This window comes from Cololabis saira, chromosome 4 (assembly GCF_033807715.1).
Source record: "Cololabis saira isolate AMF1-May2022 chromosome 4, fColSai1.1, whole genome shotgun sequence".
In the NCBI taxonomy this organism is placed as follows: domain Eukaryota; kingdom Metazoa; phylum Chordata; class Actinopteri; order Beloniformes; family Belonidae; genus Cololabis; species Cololabis saira.
The window spans coordinates 8,490,222-8,512,253 of record NC_084590.1 but is presented as its reverse complement, the minus strand read 5'-3'; the positions used below and the strand labels follow the sequence as shown (position 1 = coordinate 8,512,253).

Sequence of the window (22,032 nt, the reverse complement as noted above, 5' to 3'; positions counted from 1 at the left end):
ATGTATTAATATAATATAATTACATAATATATATTAATATAATACATCCGTGGAATGCACGGACACGGCTGTGACGTCAGCCGTGACGTCACGCCCAGAAAGAGACTTTTCTTTGACTTTTCTGACCGTTATAAAACATTTTTGACGAATATAAAGTCCATGACTTAAAAATATAGAATAAAAAGATTAATTAACGGTGATTACAGCTGGAGGTGTCCTGTGAACAGTTTTAGAGGCTTCTCTTTTACTATTGCGGTCTATGGGGAAAAAAGCTTTCTGGGCCCCATGGGATTTTTTGTTGCAGTGCCGCGGCTGGACACTGGGAAAAATCGGCGTGCCTGCTGAGTGCGAGACTGGGGGGCTGGTTTACACTCACGAGGCTGCCAACATGGCCGCCGCGTCCCAGAATGCACCTTGGTGACCAAGCCCTATTGCAAGCTACACTCTGTGCCAGTAGTCCTGCGGGACAATGATCTGGCTCAATTTGAGTTTTGCTACAGGAAGCCTCAGTCTCACTTCATTCAGCAGTCCTGCCCCATGATTGCTGGCGAAATGTGGACTGTTACACTGTTTCTTTAATGTATAAAATGGGATTTAATGATATTATTTAATTTGTTACTTATACACGTTTGCTTGGATAGTGTTAGAGCCTTTATTGACAGATTACAGTTTTATTACATTAACATTAACAACAATAATCTGATTTTATTGACCTTCATCTAAATAAGGCAACATTCCGATTAAAGAAAGAAATAAAAATCTGCAGACTTAATCTGCTTAGTGTTGGATGTAGACATACGCACTGGCCTGAGGTCATGTGAAGTACCTAATAACTAGTCTAAAAATTTGCAACAGATAAATTCAATAAAAATAAATAAAATGAGTAGAATAATTATTTTAAACCAAAAATAAGCTTTCTGTGTAAATAAAGTCTCCACACTGGCACTGTCTTCACATTTAAGAAAATATCAAACATATAACGTATCAATGAAACATCATATCGCGGCTCGAGTGCGTCGAGAAGACGCTGAAATCCTTCGTCTTCTCCAGCTGACAGTGGCTGCTCATCCAGCGCTAGATAACGGGTTGGAGCCTCCGTTATTTTAACGGCCCGTGGGTCGTCTCTTGTTATTGTCTGTCGCTTTTGCAGAACCTGAGCTAATGTTGCTGTTGTGGTCTTGCAGTAGCATTAGCAAACTCCGTATACTCAGCTTTATGATGCGTGTTGAGATGTTTTATGAAGTTGCTGGTATTAAACGATGTATTCTCCTTTCCTCCTCTTGACACCTTAGCATCAGTAGCTTCAGTCTGTCTTGCTTCTGTCATCCCTTATTTTGAAACATGTCCACACTGCTGACGTCCCGCTGCATTAATTGTTGCTATCTTGCCTGAAACGGCGCTGCCAGTCTCACTCATGTATCACTCTCTTCTCATCACAACTGACTGCAGCTCAACATCTCCCCCTAGAGTCACTAATCAGTAACTACAACAACAATGAGGTGGTATCAGTGCGGAGAATTTTTGCGAGTACGAGTATATGAGAGCAGTATCGGTATCGGGGAATCCCTAAGTTAAAGAATGACTAGTTTAAGTTTTACTGGATTTCAGGAAGTGTTCCAGATTCTGGGGAAACGGGGGTTTGTAACTCTGTCCAGACTGATGCATAGCAACAGTAGCTTCTCCAGGACATCTGCTGATGTCTTACCTGAATGCTCCAGGGCAGCTCTCCGTTTCCTGGAAGTCTGGCTGGAGATGTTTGGCTCCAGCTCATGCTGGATGACCTCTGACAGAGGTGGACGGTGCTAACGTCGTGTCATGTGTGTTCAGGCTGCAGGAGCTGACGGTTTGCTCCGAGGACAACGTGGACGTCCACGACATCGAGCTGATGCAGTACATCAACGTGGACTGCTCCAAGCTGAAGAGGCTGCTGCAGGGTTGGTGTCCCGCAGCTGGACGCATCCAGATGATTCACTTCCTCTGATGTTTGTAAAGCTGTTTGCTTTCTTCCTCTAGAAACGGTGCTGAAGTTCAAAGCTCTGAAGAAGCCGGCTCAGCTAGCAGTCATCAACAACTTAGAGAAGGTACCAGTCCCCCCACTAGTCCTCCCAGAAGTCTCCCAGTAGTCTTCCCATACCCCTTTTCCACCAAACCGGTTCCAGGCAGGTGCTGGTTTACAACTCGTCCGTTATGTCGCTGCTTTAGCGTTGGCCCGAAAGTTGAAGCAACAACAACAGACAGTTTTCTCCTCCTCAGACCACTGCTGCTTCGCTGCATCGTCTCCTTTCTCTGTTCTTCATTCTCTCTGTCTGTTTTCTCTTTTCCTGCTCTGTCCAGCTGGTCTCTGGCAGGAGGTTCCCCCTTATGATCCAGGTCCAGGTCCAGGTCCAGGTTTCTTCCCCCCTTATGATCCAGGTCCAGGTCCAGGTTTCTTCCCCCCTTATGATCCAGGTCCTGGTCCAGGTTTCTCCTCCTAAAGGGGAGTTTTTCTTGCCACTGTTTGGCTGAAGGTTTTTCTCCCACTAGGGGAGTTTTTACCTGCCATTTTTTAGGTAATAATTGCTCAGGGGTCATGTTCTGGGACTCAGATCATAGAGACAACTGTTGTTGGAATAGATACAGGACTGTCTCAGAAAATTAGAATATTGTGATATTCTGAAGTTCTTTATTTTCTGTAATGCAATTTAAAAAAACAAAAATGTAATACATTCTGGATTCATTACAAATCAACTGAAATATTGCAAGCCTTTTATTATTTTAATATTGCTGATTATGGCTTACAGTTTAAGATTAAGATTCCCAGAATATTCTAATATTTTGAGATAGGATATTTGAGTTTTCTTAAACTGTAAGCCATGATCAGCAATATTAAAATAATAAAAGGCTTGCAATATTTCAGTTGATTTGTAATGAATCCAGAATGTATTACATTTTTTTTTTTGTAATTGCATTACAGAAAATCCCAATATTCTAATTTTCTGAGACAGTCCTGTATGTATGTATGTATGTATATATAAATAAAATTGAACTGAATATTAATTCGTCGCTTATTTTAAAATGTGACCATCTCCCAGTCCTGCTATTGCCGTTGCTCTTAATAACTCCACCCCATCCACTTACCTAAGCGGTTCTTTCCTCTAGACCAGCAAAGAGTTAGTGTTACCTTGGATTTTGTTGTTTTCTGGCCCGGAGCCAGTTCTTTCTCAGTAGAAACAGAAAGCCCGTTCCAAACTCAACACTGGCCCAGAACCAGCCCGGGAACCGGTTTGGTGGAAAGGGGGGTACCAGTAGTCCTCCCAGTAGTCCTCCCAGTAGTCCTCCCAGTAGTCCAGTAGTCACTGGGTGCTCGGCCCGCTGTTGAAGCCTCTGTGTTCCTGTGCTTGCAGGCCTTCTGGAACTGGGTGGAGAACTACCCCGACGAGTTCACCATGCTGTACCAGCGTCCACAGGCCGACATGGCAGGTAGGAACACCTGGGACTTGACAAGTTCTCCACATGCAGGTTAGGTCAAACACCAAACCAAAGCCATTAACCGGGGGGTTTGCAGTTCTTTTGGTTCCAAGAGTTCAAAGACAAATATTCATGAAGCTAAACTCTTCTGTTAGGCCCTAACTAAGCTGTGTCAGGTCTCGGGTCATTTGTTCAGAGGTGGTTTCTGAGCCCAGACATTAACCTAAGCACCTTCCGTATTTTCCTCATAGACCTAGAACAGGACTGACATCAGTGTTCTGAGAAGGCCACTCCAGGACCTCCATTTTATTGTCCTTCAAAAGGTTTTGGGTGATTTGATTATGCATGTTTTGGGTCGTTGTCTTGTGGCCAGGTGTTTCTTGTCATTGGATTTTGGTCCACCACAGATTGTCTTCATATCCTCACATTCTTTACATCGTTGCTTGGAAACCCTCCACAGATACTCGATGACCGTAATGCATTTCTTCTTCTGCAATCCTCTTGCATTTGTTTTGGGTTGAATCAAGGCAGCTGAGCCTCCTCTTCTTGGTGCATTTTATCCAAAAAACTCCTTGAGTTGGGAACAGATAAGACTTCTGGGTGGAGGACAGGGTCGGCCCAAGCCTCCATGGGGCCCTAAGCAAAATGTGATTTTGGGAAACAACGTTTTTTTAATTTTGTCCTGAATTTTTTTTTTTTTTTTTTTGCAAATCTCTGTTCCTTTTAAGTTATACTTATTTTCTCTTTTTTCAATTTTTTTCTGTATATTGATTGACAAATTTTTCTTATGAGCTTTCCGCATAATTTTCAGAATTCTGTGGTCCACTAATTCAAGAAATTTCAACAGTTTTAACTGAAGGAATAATGGATTTGAAGGACGACTATCCGGGTTTGACTGGTTCCTAGTAAAGGTTCCTGGTCCAGTTACACAGCAGTGTGTGTCTCTGCTGCATCTACATGTGTCCCGGGACTCCCTGATTGTTTTTAAAGTGCTGTTAACTCTGCTTGTGTGTGTGTGTTTGTGAGAGCAGAGGCTGCAGAGAAGCTGTTCGACCTGGTGGACAGCTTTGCAGAAAGCGCTAAGAGGAAGGCGGCGGTGTGGCCGCTGCAGATCATCCTCCTCATCCTCTGTCCTGAGATCACACACACCATCTCCAAAGACACGGTGGAGGACAGCAAGGCCAACAAGGTGGAGCACACTCACTCACCTTTCAGTCAGCCGTGTGCTAGGAGGTCCAAAACCAAAACCATCTGACATCAGTTTAGATAAACAACAACACTGTTATTTATTAAAGAAACAAGTCCAGGCCATCATCCCTCCACCATCGTTGTGTGCATGATGTGTTTATGAGGCGTTTCTGTTTAAATGGCCTTGACTGGTTCTCGAAATTAAGACCAACCATCTCCAGAGGACGTTGTTTCAGAAGTCTTGTCCACCTGTTGAGTAGAGATGCACCGATCGATCGGCAACCAATCGGTATCTGCCCGATAATGGCCCTATCGGTTTTGATCGGAAAATAATAGTTCTAATCGGGCTGATCAGATGACGTTTACAAAAACAAACAGCCACAGGAAAGCTGAAGCTAGTGAGCTACATTTACCAGTCTAAATCATCTCTAAGAGTCTCTAGAGCGTAAAATATTGCGTATTGCCTCAACCTGCAATAAATTCATGACAATTCATGATACTTTCTCATCTCCTCATTTTTATACCTAATAATACAATGTCAGTGTTGCTTACATGAGAACACTATTGACGAATTTATGGATTTCACTTTACTGTGATCGGTGATCGCAAACACCGAGATCGGCAGATACTGGTTTTTGAGATCGGTTATCGGTGATCGGGCCTCAAAATCCTGATCGGTGCATTTCTACTGTTGAGATGTCCAGCTGTGGGGAAGAATGACAATATCCCTGAAAGTTTTCCCTTAAGAATAATCTTTCTCACTGAATAATAGGGATGCTCCGATACAGGTACCGGTATCAGGGCCGATACTGCTCTCATATACTAGTACTCGCAAAAATTCTCCGATACCACGCACTGATACCAGTGCATTGTTGTTGTAGTTACTGATTAGTGACTCTAGGGGGAGATGTTGAGCTGCAGTCAGCGTGGTGATGAGAAGAGAGTGATACATGAGTGAGACTGGCAGCAGGGCCCAGCAAGGGACTGTTTTCTTCATCCCGCTCCCGCTGAATTTCTGACCATTACCACCCGCACTCGCAGTGTTTGTATCCACTCCCACCCGCTCCCTCAAGAACTGAGAATTCATGCCACACAAAAAAAGAGATGCATTGATTTTGTGTCTTCTACCGTCTCGCAAGAGAAATATTTTACACAAATCTAACTGATTTAATGTTAACATGTTCATTGTGGAGCTTGATGGATAATTGACAGGTCATAGGTCACCTGACCTAAAGTTAGATGCCAATCCATCATTGTCATCATCACACAAGCTATTTCGCCTTTCGCACACGCATCAATTATGTGATTGAGGTTATAGCAACCAGAGTAGCTGTGAGTGGCTCAAATAACACTAATAAATAACATAAAATAGACAACGTTAACGAATGAAAGAAATTAATTTAACAAATGAATCACTTGTCCATTACATATCTGTGGAGGAAGAGAATGCTGCTGACCGACTGAGGTTCCAACCCCTCGTCTCTCTTCCAAGATGCTGCACAGACACTAAACAAAGTATCAAATATCTGTCTTGCCTTGCTTTGTCTTTGTTTTGTAAAGACCTTGTTTGAGGTTCTTTTCCACGTCATTGATTTCCATCTTGTAGGCTACATCCCGATCCCGCAGTGTTTTTTTTTAGCCGCCCGCAGCAAAGTTCAAACCGCCCACTACTGCGGGATTTGCGTTGGGATCCAACGCAAATCCCGCAGTTTAGAGGCTGAATTTCTAATTTATTTAGCAAAAAAATCCAAAGCTTGTTTTTAAGACATTCAAGGCCTGTTTAAAGTAGGTATTAGATGCCATAATAGGTCCCCTTTAAGGATTTTAAGTGCGCCTTACAGTGTGGAAAATTCGGTGAAAGTTCTGTTGTTTACGGGAGATGTTTGTTTGAAAGCATATAGTACTGATCATTTACTGTGTGTGTGTGTGTGTGTGTGTGTGTGTGTGTGTGTGTGTGTGTGTGTGTGTGTGTTCAGAAACAGTTTGTGGACAGTCTGAGGAAGGCTCTGGCCGGTCAGGGCAGCAGCAAGCAGCTGATGGAGAGCGCTGCCATCGCCTGTGTGAAGCTCTGCAAAGCCTCCACCTACATCAACTGGGAGGACCACTCCACCATCTTCCTGCTGGTCCAGTCCATCGTCATGGACCTCAAGGTTTGGGTTTTTGTAAATATGTTTTGTTGGTTTTTGACCAGATCCATCAGCCGGACAGACACCAGCCCTCTACGACCCACCTTTCTCCAGATTGTCACTATGTTTCTCCATTTTCTGTTATCTCTTCCCTTATTTTCTTCTCTTTTCTTTCTTACTGCTATGTTTTTTATTTTTCTTCTTCGTGACAGGGGTTGGCTTTGCCCTGGAGAGTTAAGTTCAGCATTCTCTTTAAAGATATCTGGCGCCATCTAGCGTTGTGAATGGGTGTAATGTCTAGACCCCGAATGGAAGACGACCCCCACTTTTTCAGTCTGATTTCAATGCAAAAAACACCGTCTTATATTCGGGTCAATGTAAAAGGGGCTGGTGATGCTAACATGCATTTCTAAGGAGGCATGGCTGCATCTTTGTAAGGCCATAGCTCCACAGCTAGTGACATTGTTCTCTGTGGGTTTGGACTGAGCAAGTGGTTTATTTAATCAGAAATAACCTGAGTGTTTGTTTGTTTTATTTAGGATCCCCGTTAGCATTAGCAACAGCATTAGCTATTCTTCCTGGGGTCCAACATACACACAACACACAAATGAACACTTAATACATAACAGACATACATTATACACAAACAAACCAATCATAGTCTCCCTTAGTCACAAACAAAACAATAATAGACACAACTCCCTTAGTCACAAAAAACACATGGGATAACTAAATCACCATCATTCTCAGACATAAATACATAGAAATTAAATCAAATAAAACACCTTCATAAACGATACCTGCCTGAAATGACCTTATCTTAGAATTATTGACCACTTTTCACCTTTATTGTGATAGGGTTTACACTACCTGTAATTCTATTCAAACTTCATTCTGTTTCTTCCAAATGTCAAATCATAATTCATTAAATTTTAAAGATAATGTTTCAACTGAATCTTAAACCAATCTTTGCTACCTACATGAGAAATATGAACTGGTATAGAGTTCCAGCCAACCGTGGCTTTGTAGAAACAGTTCTCTGTATCAAAACTGTTCTCACCCTCGGTATACCTTTGTCTTATAGATAACCAGCCCAGATTCTTATGCATGCTGGACACATTAGATCTATAAGGACACAATAGAGCACAACGTGCAGCTTTATTTTGTGCCACAATTTCTCACAAACAATAGTGACCTATTGTTTCCCATCAGAACATGCTGTTCAACCCGTCCAAGCCGTTCTGGAGGGGGACGGGCAGCCAGAACGCCGACGTGGAGCTCATGACCGACTGCTTCGTCTCCTGTTTCCGCATCAATCCTCACAACAACCAGCACTTTAAGGTGGAGCGTTGTCTTGGTTACTGTAATCTAGAAGTCCTCGGACCCATGCTGTCGGCCTCTCATCCGTGTTGTCTCTTCCTCCTCCAGGTCTGCCTGGCGTCGTCCTCCCCCTCCACCTTCCACTTCGTCCTGGTCCACTCGCTGCACAGAATCATCACGAACGTAAGTCTCCACAGGCGTCTGCCCAGGAATGCTTCTGTCCTGGATGTCCTTCCTCATCCCGGTCTTCCTGTTTTCAGTCCCATCTAGACTGGTGGCCCAAGATCGACGCCGTGTACTGTCACTCCGGAGAGCTGCGGTTCATGTTCTCAGACACGCTCAACCGGGTGATGCAGGGCGCCGGCACTCACGCTCCTCTACGCATGACCACGGTGAGATAATATTAATAATTAATAATAATTAAAGCTGCAAGCAGCGATGAACGGGCCCTCGCACCCTTGTGCACGTTCAGGCTGCAGTGGAAGCACTTGTATGACTTGTATGTAGATTCTTCATGCTGGACATTTAGCGGATGAAACTAGGGCTGGGCGATATGGCAAAAAAAGTGATCACGATTTTTTTTTCCCATATTGAATGATCTCGATTTTTAATCACGATTTTTTAAATCAGAAGATCCCCCCTCCCTTCTGGAATAAAATAGAAAGAAACCAGAGATTAGTTGTTTTTTTTTTATTAACAAATAAAGCAAATAGCATGTTTTAACAAGAGCCATATAGAAAATGGCACAACAAACAGGTAGTTTTAAGCAGTTTAAAAAAGTTTCAAATAGTTTTAGCAGACAAAAAAAATGTTCATGATCATTTAAAATGTAAACCAACCAAAAAAGTGCAAGTGAGTGAACTGTAAAACCTGCAGAACTGTGAACAAAATCAGTGCACAGAATATCAAGCCACTAATATTGTTCACTCAAAATCTTAACAAGAATATTTGTCTTATTTCTAGTTAAAATGTCTTATTTTAGTAAAAAAAATCTCATTAGACTTAAAACAAGACTCATCACTGGAAAAAACATCAATTTTCACTTGTTTCAAGTAGATTTTCACTTAAAATAAGTAGAAAAATCTGCCAGTGGAACAAGATTTTTTTGCTTGTAATGAGGAGATAAATCTTGTCCCACTGGCAGATTTTTCTACTTATTTCAAGTGAAAATTTACTTGAAACAGATGAAAATTGTCAAATAAGTTATATTTCTGCTGTTATTTTTCTGGTGATGACTCTAAATGTTGAAATAGCAGTAAAACCACATTCATTTTTATTTCGGGGGGGGGGGGGGTGATTTTGATGGACAGCTTTTAGCAGAGGCTTCAGAGCTTCTGGTGTCCGAGATCCCCCTCAGCTCCTTGTATTCCCCTCCTTGAATCCTTGAATCCTTCTCCTCCTTTCCACTTTTAAAGAAAGATTAAAATATCTTCTTCTTCTTCGCGTTCTTTGTATTGCTTTCTGGCACACTCTCGACTCCCGGGACCTCCGTAAACTGATTTATGGTTCCGTGTTACACCAACGCAGACCTTACGGCGGAGGCTCTGCGTCGATTTAGCGCGGAACCATAAATCAGGCTTTACGAGTGAACGTCTCACGAGGGGCAGTCGCGTTGCAACGCCACTATCGCAAGGAGAGAACAGAGTACTGTGAGCTCATGAGAAGTCCCGGTACGCCAGAGGCTAAAAGAAAATGTGCTCCTATGGTCATGCAACTTGCCGCGGCATGTCATGCGCATTATCAATTAAAGCAGACAGCGCGGTGCCAGGAAAGCGGGTTGTGATTGGTTGTCGTGCACTTTGCTGCAGCATGTTTTGCACGTGATCGAGAAAGTAGAGCCACAGCTGATCACCGTGATAGAACTTAATTTGATCGCGATCACAAATCGAGATCGTTTAATCGCCCAGCCCTAGATGAAACCACCCACGACTCTTTATATCAAACCATTGAAAGGTTATGGCAGAAAATCGGAACTATCACATATCGACCAATCAGAAGAAGGGGTGTTTTTACACCTAGGTTGGTGATTACAGATGAGAGCGGGAGGTTCTGGCCAGAAAAGGTGACGCTGGTTATTGGGGGTGAATTTACCTGGTGTGGGGTGCCGATCAGAACGGCTTCTGTCTTGGTGCTGTTTAACTGCAGGAAACTGTGAGCCATCCACGCCTTTATCTCCTCAAGGCAGGTGGTTAAGGTGGGAGATGACCGATGCTGCTCAATTACACACTATAAAAGTCCCTTTGATCACACATGTAGTGGGCGTGTTGTGGATCACAGATCCACACCGCCCTCCCCAACCTTGGCGCCCGTTCATGAAACACCGTAAAGTCCGGGGGCCACCCAGAAATACGGTACTACCTAGTTGCTGAGTCAGCATCACATATTGCATCTATAGCCGACTTGGCCGCTCCACCAGGAACTGGCTCGTCCAGTGAAACTAACGATAGATGATGTTGAACCCTTCACAGAAGATAACATCCAGCCAGCCCTGTGTGAAGTGTGCGCTCTCATGACCGTGTATTACTGCGGTATCAGGGTGCGTCCTCTTCTCTTCTCTCGTCCAGAGTCTGACCTTCATCGGGAAGAAGACCACCAGCCTGAAGTTCAAAGAGAAGGCTACCGACCAGGACACTCGCAGCTACAAGTGCCTCCTCCTCGCTCTGGTCAAGCTCATTCACGCCGACCCCAAACTCCTGCTGCACGTAAGTCCCCACACAAGCTGGTGCTGGTTGTACTGGTTGAGCTGCTACACCTCCATCTCACGGTGACCCACAAATCCTCCTCTTCCGCTCATGTTCACTTGTTTAACCTTTCCTACCTGTGGAGCTTCTTTGCTGCCAGCATGAAATCCGAAAGCCTGTAGTAATGAATTCGTCCTGCGTAAAAACAGGCCAGATGTTGCTCAGGTGTGCTCTGATTGGTTGGATTCCTGGACAACAATAGACAGAATATATGCAAGGAGGTTCAAAAAACCCGCTGACAACAGGACAATAAATCTGTGTCTTTCCTCTCTCTGGACTTCATCCTCATTCCTCTTAAAGGGGAGTTTTTATCTGCTGTTGTTTCTGTCTCTGGAGACCACCTGGAGACAACTTGTGTTGTAATAAATGCTTTATAAATAACATTAAAATGGACTGAACCACCGCAGTCAGAGGCTGTCCTCAATGTCCATTCAATGTTATAGAGAAATGTCCAGCAAGACAGCCCTACAACATCCAGAACCCTGAGGAACTCAGGGTGCATCTCACTGATCAGAGACCAGGGGCCTCATTTATCAAAGAGTGCGTAGGATTCATACTAAAAGTGTACGTGCGCTCAAAAGCCAGAAATGGCGTGCGCACAAAAAAATCCTGAGATGATTATCCTTTATAAAACCATGTGCACGCACATCTGCACGCAATGTTCTCTTTATAAATCACAGTCCACCTGGAAGGTTGCGCACCTGAATTCGTCTCATATCCTGCCCTCTACACACCTACTTTCTACCATGAATGGTGAATGCAAACTACTTGACTGTATTTGCATATAAATGAGCCTGCTGAGGGTGCGCAGCAGCTTCCTGCAGTCTGTTTCTGCTGCGCGTCAGGATGAATGATACGTGTCGAGCCACCGTGCCACTAAATTTCACGGAGACTGAGACTGAGATGTTGTGGATGAGGTGGAGGCAGGAAAACAACATTATTTGGTGGTCACAGTAGTGGCATCACTGACAAAAAGAAAGCGAGTGAGTGACAGCACGTCGTTGCTGCTGTAAACGCCCTGAGTGCCACGGACAGATCTGTGGCAGAAATAAAAAAGAAGTGGTGTGAAGTGATGTGATCTGAAGGTGGAGGCCAAGAGGAGAGTGGCCCGGCACTTATTTATTCTGTCCTCAGTCACTCTCCAGTTGTCGCGGTGGGTGACGAGCAGGTTCACGGACCGGTGTGTCCTGCACCGCGGCTGCACCAGCAGCGATCCAAGCGCATGGCGCAGCTGGAAGTGGCGTGTCCTGACTGACGCTGTGCGTCAAACACAGAGGGACACGATCAGCGCTATTATATTATAAGTCTGATATGTGATGACATTAAGAGTATGACTTGAATCTGGCTTCATTTCACCACCTCACCGTCTGCATCGCCAGTTCCCCATATCTTCAAAATGTTCGTGCGCTAGGATCAGAGTTTGCGTAAAGATACGCATATTTTGCCGTTAAGTTTTTTCTTTATAAATCCCAACCTTTGCGTAGAAGGTGGCGTGCGCATCTTTCAAGCCCTGTTTTGTGCGCACGCAAGCTTTATAGCTGAGACTCCAGGACCTTAGACTTCCATGAGCGTTCTTTCACTGATGACTTTTATTGACATTTAGAAATATTGCTTGAGGTTTGTGCTGGAAATGTGAAGTAATCAATAATAATGTGATGACGGTTGTGTTCCAGAATCCTGTGAAGCAGGCTCCAGAGATGCAGAGCAGCACAGCCGAGCTCATCACCGGCCTGGTCACGCTCGTCCCTCTGAACACCACCCCACAGCTCTCCCAGGAAGCCATGGAGGTCAGACTTACCCCCTCACTGCTCCCAGCTCATAACCCCACTGACAGGACCAGTAACACCAGTCACCCACTAGTCCATCACCAATGAGAGCCAACACTGTCAATGTACTGTACTGTTGTGACCAGCACAACAAACTACAAGAACGATGGACAACAATGATGGCTATGAGATACTTATAATAAATAGAAAATGGAAGAAGAGAAGAGAAGAAGGGTGAGGTGCACCGTCCAGTGGATCATGTCGGTGCCTCCTGCAGTATAGCTCTATAGCAGCATATCTACCACCAAGCTGTTTGAGACTAACTATTATAGTCTTGTTCTATAGCTGCAGCTACGACTACTGACTCTAACACACTAGAGTTTACACTAACTAGAGGTTTACTAACACTAACTAGAGGTTTACACTAACTAGAGGTTTACTGACACTAACTAGAGATTTACTAAACACTAACTAGAGGTTTACTAACACTAACTAGAGGTTTACTAAACAGTAACTAGAGGTTTACTAACACTAACTAGAGGTTTACTAACACTAACTAGAGGTTTACTAACACTAACTAGAGGTTTACTAAACACTAACTAGAGGTTTACTGACACTAACTAGAGGTTTACTAACACTAACTAGAGGTTTACTAACACTAACTAGAGGTTTACTAAACACTAACTAGAGGTTTACTAACACTAACTACAGGTTTATAACACTAACTAGAGGTTTACTAACATTAACTAGAGGTTTACTAACACTAACTAGAGGTTTACTAACACTAACTAGAGGTTTATAACACTAACTAAAGGTTTACTAACACTAACTAGAGGTTTACTAACACTAACTAGAGGTTTACTAACACTAACTAGAGGTTTACTAAACACTAACTAGAGGTTTACTAACACTAACTAGAGGTTTACTAACACTAACTAGAGGTTTACTTAACACTAACTAGAAGTTTACTAAACACTAACTAGAGGTTTACTAACACTAACTAGAGGTTTACTAACACTAACTAGAGGTTTACTAACACTAACTAGAGGTTTACTAACACTAACTAGAGGTTTATTGACACTAACTAGAGGTTTATTAACACTAACTAGAGGTTTACTAACACTAACTAACTAGAGGTTTACTAAACACTAACTAGAGGTTTACTAACACTAACTAGAGGTTTACTAAACACTAACTAGAGGTTTACTAACACTAACTAGAGGTTTACTAACACTAACTAGAGGTTTACTAACACTAACTAGAGGTTTACTAAACACTAACTAGAGGTTTACTAACACTAACTAGAGGTTTACTGACACTAACTAGAGGTTTACTAACACTAACTAGAGGTTTACTTACACTAACTAGAGGTTTACTAACACTAACTAGAGGTTTACTTACACTAACTAGAGGTTTACTAACACTAACTAGAGGTTTACTAACACTAACTAGAGGTTTACTAACACTAACTAGAGGTTTACTAACACTAACTAGAGGTTTACTAACACTAACTAGAGATTTACTAACACTAACTAGAGGTTTACTAACACTAACTAGAGGTTTACTAACACTAACTAACTAGAGGTTTACTAAACACTAACTAGAGGTTTACTAACACTAACTAGAGGTTTACTAAACACTAACTAGAGGTTTACTAACACTAACTAGAGGTTTACTAACACTAACTAGAGGTTTACTAAACACTAACTAGAGGTTTACTAACACTAACTAGAGGTTTACTAACACTAACTAGAGGTTTACTAACACTAACTAGAGGTTTATTAACACTAACTAGAGGTTTATTAACACTAACTAGAGGTTTACTAACACTAACTAACTAGAGGTTTACTAAACACTAACTAGAGGTTTACTAACACTAACTAGAGGTTTACTAAACACTAACTAGAGGTTTACTAACACTAACTAGAGGTTTACTAACACTAACTAGAGGTTTACTAACACTAACTAGAGGTTTACTAACACTAACTAGAGGTTTACTAAACACTAACTAGAGGTTTACTAACACTAACTAGAGGTTTACTGACACTAACTAGAGGTTTACTAACACTAACTAGAGGTTTACTTACACTAACTAGAGGTTTACTAACACTAGCTAGAGGTTTACTGACACTAACTAGAGGTTTACTAACACTAACTAGAGGTTTATTAAACACTAACTAGAGGTTTACTAACACTAACTAACTAGAGGTTTACTAAACACTAACTAGAGGTTTATTAAACACTAACTAGAGGTTTACTAACACTAACTAACTAGAGGTTTACTAAACACTAACTAGAGATTTACTAACACTAACTAGAGGTTTACTAACACTAACTAGAGGTTTATTAAACACTAACTAGAGGTTTACTAACACTAACTAACTAGAGGTTTACTAAACACTAACTAGAGGTTTACTAACACTAACTAGAGGTTTACTAAACACTAACTAGAGGTTTACTAACACTAACTAGAGGTTTACTAACACTAACTAGAGGTTTACTAAACACTAACTAGAGGTTTACTAACACTAGAGGTTTACTGACACTAACTAGAGGTTTACTAACACTAACTAGAGGTTTACTTACACTAACTAGAGGTTTGCTAACACTAACTAGAGGTTTACTAACACTAACTAGAGGTTTACTAAACACTAACTAGAGGTTTACTAACACTAACTAGAGGTTTACTAACACTAACTAGAGGTTTACTAACACTAACTAGAGGTTTACTAACACTAACTAGAGGTTTACTAAACACTAACTAGAGGTTTACTAACACTAGAGGTTTACTGACACTAACTAGAGGTTTACTAACACTAACTAGAGGTTTACTTACACTAACTAGAGGTTTGCTAACACTAACTAGAGGTTTACTGACACTAACTAGAGGTTTACTAACACTAACTAGAGGTTTACTGACATTAACTAGAGGTTTGCTAACACTAACTAGAGGTTTGCTGACACTAACTAGAGGTTTACTAACACTAACTAGAGGTTTACTAACACTAACTAGAGGCTTACTAAAACTAACTAGAAGTTTACTAACACTAACTAGAGGTTTACTAACACTAACTAACTAGAGGTTTACTAAACACTAACTAGAGGTTTACTAAACGCTAACTATAGGCTTTACTAAACAGAAAGGTTTTAAGTTTAGTTTTAAAGATGGAGGTGGTGTCAGCCTCCTTAACCCAGATTGGAAGTTGTTTCCATAGTAACGGTTCCTGATAGCAGAAGACCATCCTCCAAATCTACATTTGGATACTCTAGGAACTACGAGTAAACCTGCACTCTGTACTCGGGTTAAGGTTGGGTAACCCAAACTCTAATCCAAACATGAATGCCAGCAACTTTAAAGGTGGAACAGTTGCATGAAGGAAACTGTAGATGTTATTACATATCTATAAACATATCCTTCATATAAACATCATTGATGGAGGTATTGATGGTTGTCTGTTCTCCTTTGTCCTCGTCCTCCATGCCCCCTTCCCCCTCTCGTTCCAGGCTTTGCTGGTTCTGCACCAGCCGGAGACCATCGAGCTGTGGAATCCCGAAGGCCCCATAGAGACATTCTGGGACATCAGGTATGGACTGTTTGGTTGTCGCTGTGTAAAGGCCTGGAGATGACACACCTGAGCGTGTTCATCATCCTGTCCCTGTGGGACGGTCTCCTGCTTCTGTCAGCATCAGCTACACCCAGAATCCTCTGCTTTCATGTCTTCCCTGCTGCAGTGGAAAATAGAAATAAGAACGTTTAACTTACTATCAGATGTCACACACATGTTTTATTCACAGCTGAGCACAAGAAAAAATTCAGAGGGTGACAGACATTTCACGGTTTCATGAAGACTACTGGCTGATGTAAAGCTGGATAGGTACATAGATGTTGGGTCAGGGGGATGTTTGCCACCTCCTGTTCTTCTGATACCAGTCCATAAACGTCTGGAGCCGAGGAGAGATAATGGGGGAGTTTTGAGACAGTTTGGAGATTTCTTTTTCCTCATAGTTGAGATATACCTGTGATGAAAATTACAGGCCTCTCTCATCCTTTAAAGTGGGAGAACTAGAGTTTTGACTAAATACTTTTTTGGCCCGTTGTATGATGATTGGTCCAATAGATCAGTTTGGATTTGTTCACCAAGTCGTTCCTTGATAATTCCAACTGATCCTTGGTTCCTTCTCTAACCGGTCAGTATTTCCATTTCTAGCCGGGGAGGGCAGCTGAGCGGAAAGTTCCAACTCCCATAGTACGCAACTTAGTTTCTGGGGGTGTGGAGGAGGTTGCAAGACGACTTTTGTTGTGTGATGAGTTCTTTGGGATAGACTGGATCATTGCTCGGAATGCATCGGTGAGTCAAGAGAGCAGTTTTGTACTGAATCCTGCAGGACACAGGGAGCCAATGCAGGAATTTGAGGATGGGTTTAATATGCTCACGTTTACATCCTCCAGTCAGGATCCTGGCAGATCTGTTCTGAATCTGCTGGAGCTTTTGGACACTTTTGCCAGGAATCCTGATGAAAATATGTTACAGTATTTCAGTTGCGAGGAGACAAAGGTGTGGACAAATTTTTCTGTATTAGATAGTGAGAGGGTGGGACGGAGTTTGTCTATGCAAATGTTTAATGTGATTACTAGATATTAAGTTTTGGTCCTGCCTCACAATGAGCTTGTAGAAGAGAGAGTAATGCCCTGTCCTGAGAAGATGGTGGTGTATCTCTGGGATGTCTGAACCTGATGTGGTGTGCTAACAAGTATGGCTTCAGCTTTTGAGCTGTTTAATTAAAGGAAATGTCGGCTCGTCCATGCCTTAATCTCCTCCAGGCAGGTAGTCCGGGGTGGTCAGTGGTGATAAATGAGATTGACCATCCAATACAGTTGTATCAGTGGTGATGTAGACCTGAGGGTCATCAACCTAGCAATGTAAAGAGATTCCATGCCGGCTGGTGACGTGACCGAGTGGGAGTACATATATATATAAAATGAAAAGGAGTTGACCGAGGACAGACACCTGGGGAACAACATAGGTGATGGGAAGGGACTGGGACTTGGGATCTCCCATATTCCATCCTGAGACAGGATGTGAACCAGTCCAAGGCAGTATCAGATAGTCCAACATGATGGTGGAGATGGTTTAGGAGAATGTGGTGATCTGTGGTGTCAAAAGCTGTTCTCTCTCCAACCAATCAATAGTTCCTTCTCCAGCCAGTCGGTAGTTTCCACTCTAACTTCTCCAACCTGTCAAAGGATTTCGTCCAGCTGTTCAGGGGCAACGAAGAAGTTGCAAACCACCCTCTATCTCGTGGTGTATCTGCCGTCCCAGAGAAGATGCTCTGGAGACAACCATGTAACACAGTTTGGTTTGGTTTGTGGTCCAAACTAAGAAATGTCTGGTTCTCATTTCAGCTCCCAGGTGCTCTTCATCATCTGTAGGAAACTTATCGGTCAGCAGATCGCTAACGGGACAGACGTTCTGAAATGGCTGAGGGAGATCCTAATCTGCAGGAATAAGTTTCTGCTCAAGAACAAGGTACCGTTCTTCTTCTTCTCTGATGATCTTTACCCATGATGCATTGTGGACCAGTTGTTGAACTGAGTGCCCATCACAGTGGTGCTGTCCACTCTGGTTCAGGAACACTTCTGATCTGGTTGTTTGGTGGTTTCTGTTTCCTTCATGGTTTTAGGAGTGCGCTACGATGGGGGGCGGCATTCCCATCTGCCGGCAGGCGCAGACCAAGCTGGAGGTGTGTCTCTACATGTTCCTGTGGAGCCCCGACACCGAGGCCGTGCTGGTCGCCATGTCCTGTTTCCGCCATCTTTGCGAGGAGGCCGACATCCGCAGCGCTGCAGACGAGGTCCCCGTCCAGACCATCCTGCCCAACTACGCCACCTTCAGTGAGCTGGCCTCCGTCAGCAGCATGATGGGCACAGGTCAGTACTGGGGGCCGTCCGTCCATCCATCCATCCATCCATCCATCCATCCATCCATCCATCCATCCATCCATCCATCCATCCATCCATCCATCCATCCATCCATCCATCCAGCCAATTATCTATCATCCATCCACCCATCCATCATCCAGCCAATTATCTATCATCCATCCACCCATCCATCATCCATCCATCCATTTATCATCCGTCCATCCATCCATCCGGTTCCGGAGTCAACTCAGAGTTGCGTTCAGTGGCCTCGCTGAACTCCCACATGCAAGTTTTTTCTTTGCAACATCTGAGGCTGCAGTTCTCTTGGCCTCCTGGAACCCATCAGCTGCTTCCAGACTCTCACGAAGAACCAAGCTCAATAAAACTCTCATCTCCAGCTTGGTGGCCTCTCTCTCAACGGGGTGTCCACCACTGGGATTGAGAATCGATGCCATGGCAGACATGGATGATCTTGTTACCCTGATATACTTGAAGTCAGATGTGTTGGTTTCTCTTTTGTTAAAGACAGAGAAGCCCTCAGTGGTTTCTGCAAGAACTTGAAACTAAGTAATACCGTATTGGCCCGAATATAAGACAACCCCCTTTCTTTTTCAAGACTCAAGTTTAAAAAAATACTTTTTGAACACCAAATTCAATTTTTAGACAGAAAAAAATTACAGTACATCTGAAACAAATGATTATAACAATATATTCGAGAGAAAAAGCATGTTATTTTGCCTCATTCAAATCATCATCTTAAAGTTTGCATCATAACTTCTCCTCAGCTGCCGGTTAACCTGCCGATCTTCAACACACTTTTCTCCAGATTGTCCAGGCCTGGGTAGGGGACCTATTATGAAAAACAGGTTTTTACATATAAAAATTTAAAAAAAGTTGCTTTAACATATAAAGTGGTCTCCCCTCAGCCTGCCAACTCAGAGAAGGAGGAAAGCAACCAAATTCTGCAGTGTCTGTACAGCCGCCCGGATGAGCCGTCCAGTGTGATGTGGATCTACGAGCCAATAAGATTCTGCTCCCGTCGTTACGTAACCAAAATGCGATTTACATCGGTTGGCCTCCGATGCGTGAAACCACGCCCACAACTAACTCCGCCGGCCGGAGCTTCCGCCATTTTTTCGTAGCGGTGTATCGCGTCATTCAGGCAGCCAATCAGCACAGAGCCTCATTATCATAGCCCCGCCCACTCAGAATCCCGCATAGATAATGAGGTCAGAGAATGGGAAGATAAAGACATGGCTCAGAGGCTGAATTTTAAATTTATTTAGCAAAAACCATCAAAAGCTTGTTTTTAAGACATTCGAGGCCTGTTTAAAATAGGTATTAGATGTTCAGCATTGGCTTTAAAGATATCTGGCGCCATCTAGCGTTGTGAATGGGTAGAATGTCTAGACCCCGAATGTAGGACGACCCCCACTTTTTCAGTCTGATTTCAATGCAAAAAACACCGTCTTATATTCGGGCCAATACGGTAATGAACTATAATTTAGTGAGCAGTGATGCAAATCAGACACTGATTGATAATTGTGTTTCAGCAGAATAATAATAATTTAAAAAAAAACTTGGTGCATGTGTATAAAAGAAATGTGGTCCCAATGTAAATGAAGATGAGGAATGTTGAGAAAGATGAAGAACACTTAACTGTAATGTACCTGAGGAGCGGGAGACGTGTTGTTCAGGACGCTAACATCAGGAGAGCCGCTGTCCTGCATGGTTTAGATGTTTCCATGGTTTATGAGACCTGATTCTGATTAAAGGTTGTCATCAGCTTGTCAACAAGGTTTATTAGACACAGTCATTTGTATCAGGTGTGTCTGGCTCTCCAGAACGGGAACTGCACACCTCTGTTTTAGCAGATGTTCCCAAATGCTGGCATTTGGGCCAACCAGTTCTGTCCAGGTGGTGATCACCTGACAGCTCAGCTCCTCTCTTCTAATAAGAATCCCCTCCTGGAGGGGGAACCCACGTCACCCACTGGTGGCAGCACAGATCATTTGGGTGCATAAAGCCCTGCATCAGGACAAAGGGACATTTCCAGAAGAGAACTCGGGTTCTAGACCAGTCTGCTTGTGTTCACAGGACGGTCCACGCTGCAGAAACGGGTCATGGCTTTGTTAAGAAGAATAGAGCACCCTACCTCAGGAAACATCGAGGTATGTACACCAGTCTAGTTAAAATGACGCTTCGGTGGCTAAAAATTAACAGAAATGAAATGTTTAGAAACAAAATTATCTGAATGGTTCATAAGGTCTGTTTTTTTTATTGTTGTTTATTTTGTTTTTAAGATAAAAATGTAAGGTTTTCATCAGCTGGTCTTCACTCTATTGTTCTCATTTGTTTGTGCTGCCCCCTTCAGGCCTGGGAGGACACTCACTCAAAATGGGAGCAGGTCACCAAGCAGATCCTCACCTTCACCAAAAACAGGGCTGATGATGGACATGTAAGCTTGTGACATGATCTTCTCAGTTTCATTCCACAGATGAGCATGTTTCCCCATGAAGCTGAGGGACATTGAACGCCTGCACATTTAACTCCAGAGATCAGGGTGATCATGATAAGCGGTGAAAATTTAAACAAATGGAAGGTTGGACAATTTCCAACCTTCCATTTGTATCTAAAATTCTGGAAAAGTCAGTTATGTGACCATTTGCAGTGTTTCCCCTAGAATTTTTTTCAGGCCCGGTGGTACCCACCGAAAAAATCCTAAACAGACGAGGCGCGTGGGACGGCATATTGGACATGTAGCAATATAACAAAGTTTTACATTAAAAATCATTGTAGGCCTATATTGCTGAATGATATCACTTCAATTAAATAATTAGATTTAATCTAACCTTTAACCAAAGTGTCATGGGCCTGAAAGGCTGCAGTGTTCTGATCTGACCCATATGAGCATTGAGCACATCTTTTCTAAATATTTCAGAAGGATCTCTATGAAAACCCTCTGGTCCTCTTTTAACGGCTGCTTGTGCTGACGGCATATGCCACAAAACATCCCTATTCACAATTGAGATTATATCAGTTATAAATAATTTAAACATTGTAGATTTGTTTTACCCGTTTGGTTATAACAGAGTTACATGCATTTGACTGGGGGAAAAATGAACCTTTAGTGGTTCTACTGGAAAGACAATCTATTGTCTGTGTTATTTTCATCATTATTGCTTACCAAAAAAAGAAGCTCAATCAGAACAAAAATGTAAGCTAAACAACAAATTGGAAATTTACCATGGGGAGTGTGGTACAACCAGGGGCTGTATTTATGGTTATTAAGCCATTCGGGATCCCAGCCAGATGTTTAAATGCGTTGTTTACTGGGTTACCAGTTGGACCGGTGTCAGCGACAGTAAAGGCTGATTTATGGTCCGCGGTACACCAACGCAGAACCTACGGCGTAGGGGACACGGCGACGCGCACGTAGGGTGCGTGTCGCCGCGTACCCTACGCCGTTGGTGTACCGCAGAACCATAAATCAGCCTTGACGCTCATACGTGGCTGGCACTAGG

General features: G+C 42.9%; 2 protein-coding genes across 3 annotated transcripts in view; one reads left to right on the top strand and one right to left on the bottom strand.

Moving 5' to 3' along the window:
• The window catches only part of pxylp1 (2-phosphoxylose phosphatase 1), a 417,866-nt gene that overhangs the window by 131,374 nt on the left and 264,460 nt on the right, over positions 1 to 22,032 (bottom strand). The gene's annotated exons all lie outside the window — the stretch shown is intronic.
• Positions 1 to 22,032, top strand: part of LOC133441451 (neurofibromin) — a 142,684-nt gene that overhangs the window by 19,426 nt on the left and 101,226 nt on the right. For both annotated transcript variants that reach the window (XM_061718755.1, XM_061718754.1), the window contains exons 5-19: positions 1,828 to 1,934; positions 2,014 to 2,081; positions 3,384 to 3,459; positions 4,479 to 4,636; positions 6,612 to 6,785; positions 7,974 to 8,102; positions 8,190 to 8,264; positions 8,342 to 8,473; positions 10,646 to 10,783; positions 12,496 to 12,609; positions 16,093 to 16,172; positions 17,993 to 18,116; positions 18,271 to 18,517; positions 20,606 to 20,679; positions 20,883 to 20,966. In XM_061718755.1, the coding sequence (XP_061574739.1) occupies positions 1,828 to 1,934; positions 2,014 to 2,081; positions 3,384 to 3,459; positions 4,479 to 4,636; positions 6,612 to 6,785; positions 7,974 to 8,102; positions 8,190 to 8,264; positions 8,342 to 8,473; positions 10,646 to 10,783; positions 12,496 to 12,609; positions 16,093 to 16,172; positions 17,993 to 18,116; positions 18,271 to 18,517; positions 20,606 to 20,679; positions 20,883 to 20,966 (1,780 nt within the window). The remainder of the gene's footprint in view (positions 1 to 1,827; positions 1,935 to 2,013; positions 2,082 to 3,383; positions 3,460 to 4,478; positions 4,637 to 6,611; positions 6,786 to 7,973; positions 8,103 to 8,189; positions 8,265 to 8,341; positions 8,474 to 10,645; positions 10,784 to 12,495; positions 12,610 to 16,092; positions 16,173 to 17,992; positions 18,117 to 18,270; positions 18,518 to 20,605; positions 20,680 to 20,882; positions 20,967 to 22,032) is intronic.